The following is an 11,259-nucleotide window of genomic DNA, read 5'->3' as shown; positions in this document are numbered from 1 at the left end:
TACACAAAACGAGAACCGGCTGGTTGGTTACACGCTACATTATCAGACAATCACCGCCCGCCAGGATTCGTTTGTGTACTAAATCAAACACCACCAGGCAGTGGTTCTGTGAGCGGAAGCTGACCGCCGCCATATCCGGAAACCGCAAATCAGCTGTTGGGAAACTGGAGCTGTTTATGGTGGAATTAGCTCGATGGCTATCGTCTTCTCTTGTTAGGGTGCACTTCACACCGTTGAGGCTGTTGAGACAGAAAGAGTCGTGACCTCCAAACCGGACAGTGAAGATGAAGTGTGTGCGTGTTGTCCAGGCTCTCTCTGTGGCGTGTTTGGTTCTGTTCAGCCCAGTGACAGCGAAGGTAAAGCTAATGTTAGCCGGTTTAGCTCGCGTTGATCCTAAAACGGTGATGGCGGCCCGGTGAACTGAAGCACGTTTCTCTCTAAAGCTCCACAAAAGAGGAATCTTCTCCCTGTTGTTGACTGTCAGCTTAGCTTCAGCGTGTCTGAGCTACTAACTCGTCATTTCTGGGGACTTTTGAATGACGATCAGAAGCATCGCAGATGTTGTCAACGCTGTGAATGCTGGATTATGAGGATATAGCGAATAAACACCCTTTAAGTTGATATTTTAATGAAAAGGACATTAGGTTGATGTAGGGAATATACTGGAAGCTGTTTACTGTGTAGGGATCAGCTGCTCTGCGACAGTGTGGTCGATATATCAAAACAACGCCTCTGAATTTATGATGATGATGATGATGATGATCATGAGACTTTATTGTCAGATACATTTTTCTTGAGTCACAGCAGCTCCATTTACAGTATCACAAAGAATCCACACGGAGACGATACACACATTTAACATTATAACCCTAAAAACTCATTGTGCACTTAATTAAATGTTATTTAATGTTAGGATTGACTGGTATATAAAAGAGTGCTTCAGTCTCGCCGCTTTGATGGTAATAATTTGTACTCACTGTTCAGGACCTGATTGGGATCAGAGAGAGTTATACTGACCAGCCTCTATGTTATTATGGTGGGCTGAGTGGTATAAATGTCTTCTTACACCAGTGAACTCTTAAATGTGCATTTATCTTTGCAATAAGGGGTTTGTGAACTACAACCCTGATATTGTGTTCGTTTTTTTCCCTTTAATTTTTCACCCTTTCATTCAGTTCAGTACTTAAAAGTAATATAGGAACAGAATATGATTTTTTTTTAATGTCAGAGGGGTGAAAAGGAAGGAAAATAATATCATGAAATAGGTCAAAGCTTTAAACAGTAATTTATGTAATGTGTGTTGTGTTACTAGTGAAAGATGTGGGATGATTGAGAGGAAGAAGTTTGAAGACAAGGACTCTAAAAGACAAGGAAATATTCATGGTTGATGTGATGAATCTGTTTCAGAACTCTGAAGACATCCGCTGTAAATGCATCTGTCCGCCTTACCGAGATATCGAGGGCCAAATCTACAAACAAAATGTATCCCTCAAAGACTGGTATGTTAAGACACGTCTCACTTTACTTCCCTAAAAGATATGAGCTGTCCATTTCCTGCTCACCATCAGCTTGTTAATCCCGTTTTCTTTTCAGTAACTGTCTCCATGTGGTTGAACCGATGCCGGTGGACGGGAAAGACGTGGAGGCGTACTGTTTACGCTGTGAGTGTAAATATGAAGAGAGGAGCTCGGGGACCATTAAGGTGACTTCATGATTTACTATTTGTGTTTATTTTCACCTGTCTTGTCAGTTAGTTTCCCCAAAGTGCTACACCTTACGGTTATATTCATTACTTATTAATTCATTGTTCTATTGATCATTTTCACTGTAAGATGCCTGAAAATGGTGAAAAATAGCTGTCATACTTTCCCTTAATTTGACAGTAACACGTTGCTTGTTGTGAAAACCGACCAACCCTGAGACTCACCCGTGATTACGTCATCGATCAACTGACTGAGTAGCTGACTGTTATTTCATATGTTCAGGTTACAATCATAATGTACCTCTCCATTTTGGGCCTCCTGCTGCTCTACATGGTGTACCTGACTCTCCTGGAGCCCATACTGAAGAGACGTCTGTTTGGACACTCGCAGCTCATACAAAGTGATGACGATGTTGGGGTATGTCCTTCTCTTCATTTTACAGCGCTACAGCCATGTTTTATATTATTGTAACTGCTTCACTCTCTCTGCCCAGGAAATTAGTTACTTTGATCTCTCTCTTTGAGATAATAATTTTGTATGGGTGCTTGAATAACCTCACCTTGCTCAAAATGTCATGTGGGAGTCATCCTTTGTGGGTCAAATTTAACACCATTATGAGTCCCGGCAATCACTTTCAAACCCTTGTATGTGAGGAGGTAAATAGGTGGAGTTGTGCCTAAAATCTATCACCCTTTTAATAGAAATATGAAAATCAGACTATAGTTTCTTACAGTGGCTGCTTCCATCTGAACAGATGCTTCAAGAAAAAAACTGGATAATACATTAGTAACTAAAATCACAAGCCAAAGTCTGCAGCAGGGAAGCTCTCAACAATATCCAACCATTTTCTCACAACACATTACACGTTTTTGGCATTAATGTTCTGAAACATCATGAAAATAAAAAACAAGGTTTCTTTTTCAGGATGAAAGAAGCTTAATCAGAGCTGCTTCGTTTCTTCTGGAGAAATCCTGATTGTTTATGTGAACAGGGACAGAGGAAGATCTGTGTCTGTGGCAGGAGTACAGCAGGATGAAATCACTACTCGTAGATGGATGTCATTTCAGCAAAAATCCTTCTTAAACTGAGATTCTGAAAACGGAATTGTAAAATATAACTTCTCCAAAGGCCTGTGTGTCGTTCTCAAAGTTCAACAACAGTCTGTTCATAATGTTTGTTCAAAGCAGCAAAGACCGCTCACTCTGACATCATTGCAACATGTGTAAAATTACTAGTTTTGTTTCAGTAAGTTAAATAATGTGCATTTTGGTTACTGGTTGCTGATATAATTGTTATTTTCTAGTACTGATTATTTGATATAACAAAAACATCATTTAAATGCTCAAACTGAAAACAGAAAGCAAACCATTTGAGCTACTTTAATAAGACGCTGTGTTTAGATATCAGCAAAATGAAACGGTGACGGCCTTTTCTTGAGGATGAAGGGAGAACTGCTGCTTTGCTGAGCATGCTCTGTTATTACTGGCAGAGTTCACGCAAGAGGAAGTGTTACATCAGAGGTTTCTCTGCTGTACAAAAACCTTAAAGGTTTTAAAGGCCTTAAAGGAGGTTCTTTACTCCTCATAGTCTGTTTGAAGTTTAATGGGTTTTTAGTGCAGCTAGCTTAACACAGGTTTGTGGCTGTTTTCTTGCTAAAAACAGAGATAAGCAAGCTATAATGTAAACTGTAGTCTTAACTGATTACCAATATTTTAGTTGCTCCATAGCCAGGTCAATACAACCTAACTTAAAAACAACTACAGACCAAGATGATGCAAAATTAGGCCAAACGGCTGAAACTGTGAGAGCCTGCTGAGGACTCTACTGTGACCCACTGCACCCTATAAAGTTAGAAGATGGGCCTTGTGTTTTACACGTTGCACCTTTAAAAGCATTAGGGGATTTTGTTTTGTTATTTTATTTTAAAGGCGATCAATGAAATTCACTCTATAACTGCTGTTGCAGGAATGCTAATGCTTGTCTGCAGTATTATAAGATAGACTTGTGTTTGACATATGTGACACCTTTCATCATCTTTTCTGCGTTTTCAGGACCAGCAGCCTTTTGCCAATGCTCACAATGTCCTGTCCCGTTCACACTCCCGACCCAACATGCTCAACAAAGTTGAGCACGCTCAGCAGCGCTGGAGGAGGCAGGTGCAGGAACAAAGAAAGTCTGTGTTCGACCGCCATGTTGTTCTCAGTTAAACTGCCCTGTGAGTTACTGGTGGAGCAAAAAAAAACAAACAAAACAAATTACAACAACAACAAAAAAACAACACTGTGACCAAGCCCTCAATTGAAATCTCTTCCTTTTGTCCTCATCCGTGGTTTAAATCTCATCAAGTTTGGCTCATCTGAGGTAAACACAGTGAGGAGAACTGGATCTGGAGAGCAGAAGTTATGGTAGACACATAATCAGAGCTGGAAAGTCGTACTGAGTCTGCAGGCAGCGCAAGAGATTACAGTGAATTCATTTGTGCACAGTCTTGAACAAACACACACAAAAAAACAGAATTCACTCCTCGACTCATAAATGTGAGATGGAGTCCCATTAGTCCAAAGCTGTCCAGTCTTTCCATGTCACAAGCTAAACTGGCTTTCTGAGTAAAATGTCCAGGTGTTGGTCGGTGCCCCTCATCATGGCTGGATAACTGGACTCGTTGCAGATCTGCACTCTGTTGCCATTAAGCTGGCGGGTATTTCCACCTCAAAACAAATATAAACACAACATAACTACTGCTCTCACCACAGGAGAAAGGAACTAGTGTAAAATATATATATCGTTTCAGCCTTCTTTGAAAATGCATGTTTGATAATACATCTTTTATAAACGTGTTTCCAATCCTTCATTCCTACAATGATGTTTAATGTCTGATAACTGATGTGCAATTCATTATTTCATGCATTAATTTAAATTTCATATTTGAAAGTAGTTCCACTGAATCTCATTGCAGAAATCGATGCAATTTCTTGGTGATGTCATAGTAAAGGTAGCCGGTCTATTGATTCTCATCTGTTACTGACCCTGTTAAAAATCAGTGCCCTCTTCAACTGCCGGACAAATGTAATGTGTAGTCTTTCATTTTAGCACTTTGTTTCTGTGGTTTGTCTAACGTCAGTTCTATAAAGTCCTTGTTGTCCTAACAGGCAGCATTAGGCGCATTAGGACCAAACAGTTCTGGGGACTTCCTGAGAGGAACTGCCCACTGGGGAACTCCCCAAAGAACCACACACCTTCAAGGGCTTTTTGATGTTTGCATCCACACCATCGAAAGGAACATTAAAACCACGTCTCTTCTGCACGACATATAACCACAGCCCATTTATCCGTCTTTAGGTAAATTTTTGAAAGCTAAGGATAAAGGTTTGAAGTGAGGTTGAATGAGGTACGTATCCATTGTTTGTGCATTATCTGCAGAAGATGTGGGTTGGTACGTCCACAGTTTGGAGAAGCAGCCAGCTGTACCGGCATGGAAACTAAGCTTTGTACTGCTGCGGTTGGAGTCAGCAAGAAAATTGTGTTTAAAATTTAAAAAAATAAAAACCTTTTTTAAATGTATGGTACATTTTCACCGCTTTACTTTCCGACATTACATTGCTCTCAAATTGTTTGATAATTTGACCTCGCAGAACACGGGAGCTGATCTGCTGCTGTCTGGATCAGGTAGTTGGTGTTATTGTGTGACTGGTGGTTGTGTGGATCTGGGCAATAACACTTTGAAAGGAACGATACAGCAGCTTCATTTTCCCCATGTGAAAGGTCAGTCTGACGGAAAGGTTAAGCAACGAACTAATCAACGTACACTTACATCTTTATCGTTGCTCTTCTGTTAGGAACGTACCTACCCTGACATAGGAGCTAAAAAAAAGTCCCCCAAAACAGCAGTCCAAGTTGGTTCTCAGTTCCTGCACTGTCGGCACAACAAAAGGGGGCGTACTTCCTCCAATAGTTCTCAGAACTGTAAAAAAGTTTCTCCGGTCCAAAAGCGCCCAGTACTGTCACACTAAACTCAAAGATGTTTATTTTGTGTATAGTTAGGGTGTGTACAAGACAGAGAGTGGCTAAAGAACCACTGTTGGGAGACCTATGAAAGTGTTCTTAACTATTGTATGTGATACCTTTAACTTTGAAATAAATTTATGTAATATTTGTGATTCTGAATGTGTTGACTACTGTTGACTCACTACACTGACCACAGACCTGACAGCCTGCTGTGGGAGCGCAGCTCTGGTATATTGGGGTTTTGTGGTGATTAGATGCTACGCCAACATTTCTCACCACTGCTGTGAGAAGTAGCTGCTCCTTGAAAAGACTGACACAACCCGGCCTCTGCTTTTACTGTGATGCACACAAGGCTAGAATGCACTGTTAGAATATCACTAAGATGACACACACACACACACACACACACACACACACACACACACACACACACACACACACACACACACACACACACACACACACTCAGCCAGATTCAATAACCATTATTTCTACACCAGACTACTGTCCTGCCTCTGGGCTTCTTTTTGTGTTTTTATAATCACAACTGTGATTGCACACCACGCGAGCATGATATCCACAGACATTTTTAGGGATTGAAACTGGATTTTGACATAAGCCCCACCAAAAATCCAGATTTAATTTTACAGCCCTCATTATTTCAGTCTTTTAGCTGTGATTTTGAGGTGTCATTGCAACTCTCAAACCTTGCCATGTTGGGGTTCCAGGATTGGATGCACAACTTCAAAAAATAAAAAGGTAAGTTACTTTTAGTGTGGGATGAGTTCGCGGCTCAGTAAATGTCTTTACTGTTTTGATGATTTGTGTTCACTGTGTTGGCAACAGTTTTCTATCATATGGAAAATACTCATTTAAGACTCAGCTGGACTTGTTTAGTCAATACAGAGTCCAATAAAAACTCCACCAGGTCTGTTTACAGATATGTGAATAACCCAGCTGGTCCTGACATTATAATTTCTCATACAATCAAACAGAAAGTTACTTTAACTAAAAAACAACTGGTAACAAAAGAGAAAAGTCAAAGGAATCTGTTAAACCACACAGTGACTGTTAATTTATAGTTGTCTGAAAATGTTTGATGACCCTAACCATCTTCTTTTCATTTTACAGACTGATTTCCATACAGCAGCGTCATCATTTCCTGCGCAGTCCACTTTTCCCTTTTTTTTTCTTTTTTTTTTCCCCCTCATCGCATGCAGTTATACGGAGGAGACTATTTCCCCCCAGAAACAAAAAAATCCGTTTTCAGGCTGCACAGAGAGAAAGCGACACAGACTCTGTTCAAGAATGGATCATTGACCAAACACTGCAGCAGCACAGATTAACGGGTAAGCTCTTTGTTCCACCTCCTTAAATGATGCGTATATATAGAAATCTAAGAAAATTGTAACTTTTAAAGTAAGTGTCACTATTTGTTGCATTGTTAAGACTTCCCTCTTCTCATGAGAGAAGAGGAAAGTGCCTCTGGATTTGTTGACACAATTACTCAGTTTGAAGTAGTTCACAGACACTGACTTTGATCGATGTTGGTTGACAGTCTCGTCCACTGTTTGATGTGTAGGGCGACAGTCGTCCTTCTCAGCTTTACTGCTGCATTTGCGTTGTTTCGCCTACAGGGGGCGCCTCAGCCTTTGAATTTGATCCATTAATTAATGGCTCTTTGCACTCATCTGTTTACTTTTTTTCTTCATGCCCAACAAGCCTGAAGTCGATTTTTTTTTAATATCTTTCTGAGACATTTTACCAACTCTACCCCACACACACACACACACACACACGCACGCACACACGCACGCGCGCGCACACACACACACACACACACACACACACACACACACACACACACACACACACACACACACACACGCACACACATTGTTGTGTTTCTGTCACATAAGAGGACATGACTTGAACTTTCTCTAACCTTAAACCCAGCCCTCACATTAAAATGTAATAATAAATGTATGCTTTTTGTCCCCTCAATGTGATTGTACAAACAGATTGATGTCCTCACAACATCAGTAATAAAAGTACACACACACATTTTGTATGAAACGTTACACCACAACACTACATTTGTCTTCAAGGTCTCTTGAGTCAGGCTGATGTTATGTCTGCTGTGTGGGGAAAATCTGAAATGCCATGAGATAAAGGAATGTCCTTGTGCTAAACTGCTCCTGGCTGCACGGCGTGTTGTGAAACTTCAGCTATTCAAAGTGTTAAGAAACAGTAACCTTGTGTTGTTTTTTGTAATTGAGAACATGGACATTTGGGGTTTTTAGACAAAACACTCCACTTTTACTTTTTCTGTCATCAGTCAGAGAATCACCTGGTCAGTCACTGGTTTATTGCATCATCATTATTTTGTATTTTAGCTTGATTAGACAGTTTTTAGATCCCACACATCACATGGTGTTTGGTAATGACACTGTTCATGCTGTAACAAAAAGATTCCAGTATTAAAAGGACACCCTCGCACTTGTCAACACGTGCACATAAAGTGGTCAGTATTATTTCTATATTAGTTTCTGTCGTAGGTGATGATAAATTGCTGATGGATGAATTTGAAAGCAGTTTTCTTCATGGTCAATAGACTGTAAAATGAAGTTGGAATAAAGAAAACTGCAGCAGGTTTGAGATGTGCCCGGAGCTGTGAACTCTTGACAATGTGAACAATCAAACAGCTAACAATAGTTTCCCTGAACGACCACAGAACAACTGCATCGACACTTTGCATGTTGTGCATTCAAACATAAAAGAAAATAAGGGGTAGTCCTCTTATTGTTATGACAGATATTCTAAAGAAGACACCTCTAGCTGATTTCTTTAGTTTTAATGAGGAAAGGATGTCTTCACTCGACAAGTTGTGTTTTCTCCCTCGCTGCTGTCAGGCTGCATCTCAGAGCGCTGACGAGACGCGTCAACTCCATCCTGCAGTTGAAGAGCTGCCTTGGGTCTCTTCCTGAAACCCGACGTGGTGTTTATTGCAACAAATACCGTTTTTAATCAAAAATACAACAGAGAATTGTTCATTTACTTTGACTTTTTCCCCCCTGCTGTTCTCTCCCTATGACCTTGTGAATTCATGGAATTTCCAGAAGCTGACAGAAGGGATCAGACATGAATTTTTGTTGTGTAGGTGGCAAAAGTCTCACACAGCGGTGGAATAATTGCTCTGAATGTTTGAGAATTTGTGACTCACAGCGAATTCTTGATGAACATGAATTTTTCTGACTCATATGTGAGATAATAAACATGTATTCCTTTGTGATCTCGACTTTAGCAGGTGTATAATTTAGTATGAAGAGGAATGAATCAGATCTCTGGCGTCAGAGCTCTGCGGTCAACCCTGAAACTCAGTTTGAAGCAACCTAAACTTTGGAGGCTGGCTCGATGTGGAGTCCTTTCATTGCTTGAAGAATGTCATGTATGTATGTGAGTCTGTGCTTTGATGCTCCCATGTCATGCAAGGAGAGGATGTGGCTTTTAATGAGGAGTCCAGATGGCTCCTCGATCAATGAATTCCACGAGTTTAAGCTTAGGTTACATTCTGGTAAAACATCCCACAAAAAGCGGTATGTGCCTTTGTCCTTTGTGTTCAGACAGCACGGATCTGAAGTGTCTTCAGGAAGGATCGTCTTTACGAGACCTTGGAAGGTTTTAACTGGGTCTCCTAGAAAAGCTGCACAGTGGCAGATCTGTGGGCTTCCTGCTGACTAGATGTTGCAAACTGTGATCGCGGCTGTCTGTGTTTTGTGACTTCCTTTCTCTTCCCAGGCCAGTGGGATGATAAGACACTCCAGGAGACTGAAAGGCGCTGTTTTTATGGATGAGTAGTGCTTCAACATTTGTCGTAAAAATGTTACATGCAGCCACACTAAAAGATAACCAAGAATGGCAAAAGGATTTCTCCTGTAAAACTGTTAAAAGAAAATCTCAGCTGACAAAGCGGACTGTTTGCTCAGTTATCCTGGAACAGTTCAAATTTACTGTGTTGTTTTTTTTTTTTTGACAGGATGAAGTGGACAACTTCAAATTGTCAGCAAAACCCTGAGCTATCGTTTGAAGATAGTGAAAAAAGTCCAACTAAATGATAAATCAAATTCAAAACGGTCATAAAAATGCAGATTTGTGTATATTAACAGAACATTCCTTCACTGAAGATGATCCATTGAATCGACATGATCCCTCTTTATGCCTCTACAGTGCAGATGGTGTGGATATGTGGTGTCTTCATTATGTTTTAATGTGCACTGACCACTTGACCACTGAGAGATAGTATACATGTTTGGAATTCATGTGGCTCTCATGTTGTCTGGTTGAGTTTATGTGTGCACAGTTCACATGCTGAAATGGTTTACATTACAATGATCTGGTATTCACTGAATGCTCCATAGTCACAGCACAAAGGGAATTAAATTGGTTTAATCTGACTGGAGTTAACTCAAACAGGAACATCAACTTGGCTATCACAATAGCAAGTAGTTTATTTTTGGATGTATAAAGTTGGTAGTAAGCAGGCGGTCATGTCACAGCAAGTTTGGCTAACGTATTAAAAATCTCCTTTTGTTGACTGAGGAAGAGCAGGAGAGCATTTTTATGAATAGTTTAGTTGCGAAATACTCGCCTGGAAATATTTCACATCAAAACTATTCATTAATTTTCATATTGTTCTTTCCTATTGTAATTAGGAACTGACAACACTATGCCCCGCCCACCTAGAGCAGAAACATGATTTCACCACAGGCCTGTCAATCAAACAGTCACCCTCCCAAACATACCACTTTTTGAGGCCTAGTATCTAATTAATAATGGGATTATTTATAGATAGGCCACCAGAAAACTAATAAGAAGCAGTGACTTTAGTAGGTGACACCATAATGGTGGAAAAAAAAAAAGATTGACTTATTATTTAATGAGAGAAGTTGAATGTGAGTCTATGGAGCCAACACCTGCTGTATTGCACTTTATGGCACTTTCGCATCAGACTCCCTGTCAGACCTGGAAGATAAATCCACTTCTCTTAGTCGTCTGTGGTAAAGGCCTTTAGAATAAATTACTTTTTCTTCCTCTAATGTTGGACGGAGGGCAGACTGCCGCTACTCACTATCGCCTCCTGAGGTCTAGGGTGGTATTACAAGACGGGATAGCATAACTAAATGAAATCTCTGCGAAACATAATTAATACATGACTTTGAAATAGATAACACAGATTCAAACACTTGGTCAGTATGAAAGTGAAATGAAAGACGTCTTTGTGTGTGTGTGTGTGTGTGTGTGTGTGTGTGTGTGTGTTCTCGGTGGGGTATTTCTGCATGACAATGTGTTGCAGTGCTGCCAGCACGGTTTCATCCCATCAGCAGCCCTCAGCTCTTTGAATATTCATCCACAGTCCTCAGAGCAGCCTGACAATAAACAAGGGACAGAGGCTGAATGCCTGGCTGAGGAGGGAGGGGGGAGGAGGGGGAAGGGGGGGGGGGGGAAATCTCGAGAAAAGTGAAGGGGGCAAACAACCCGTTTCCATGGCTAC

General features: G+C 40.7%; 1 protein-coding gene across 2 annotated transcripts; it reads left to right on the top strand.

The window, feature by feature from the left end:
• Positions 1-141: 141 nt before the first annotated feature.
• Positions 142-5,867, top strand: tmem9b (TMEM9 domain family, member B). 2 transcript variants are annotated; one of them, XM_069693409.1, is made up of 5 exons: positions 142-356; positions 1,408-1,499; positions 1,594-1,702; positions 1,986-2,120; positions 3,755-5,867. In XM_069693409.1, exons 1-5 carry the CDS (start codon positions 285-287, stop codon positions 3,908-3,910), a joined length of 564 nt encoding a protein of 187 aa, XP_069549510.1. In that variant the 5' UTR covers positions 142-284; the 3' UTR covers positions 3,911-5,867. The 2 variants fall into 2 exon arrangements, with proteins under 2 accessions (XP_069549510.1, XP_069549511.1); XM_069693410.1 differs by lacking the exon at positions 142-356 and adding an exon at positions 1,169-1,265.
• The last annotated feature ends 5,392 nt before the right edge of the window (positions 5,868-11,259 follow it).

The sequence above is a fragment of the Brachyistius frenatus genome, unplaced genomic scaffold, assembly GCF_029030835.1.
Source record: "Brachyistius frenatus isolate BFR_SWC_R1_liver_20210118 unplaced genomic scaffold, ASM2903083v1 Contig_15, whole genome shotgun sequence".
Classification (NCBI taxonomy): domain Eukaryota; kingdom Metazoa; phylum Chordata; class Actinopteri; family Embiotocidae; genus Brachyistius; species Brachyistius frenatus.
Note: the sequence above shows the minus strand (reverse complement) of the source record. Positions and strands in the feature narration are given on the sequence as shown.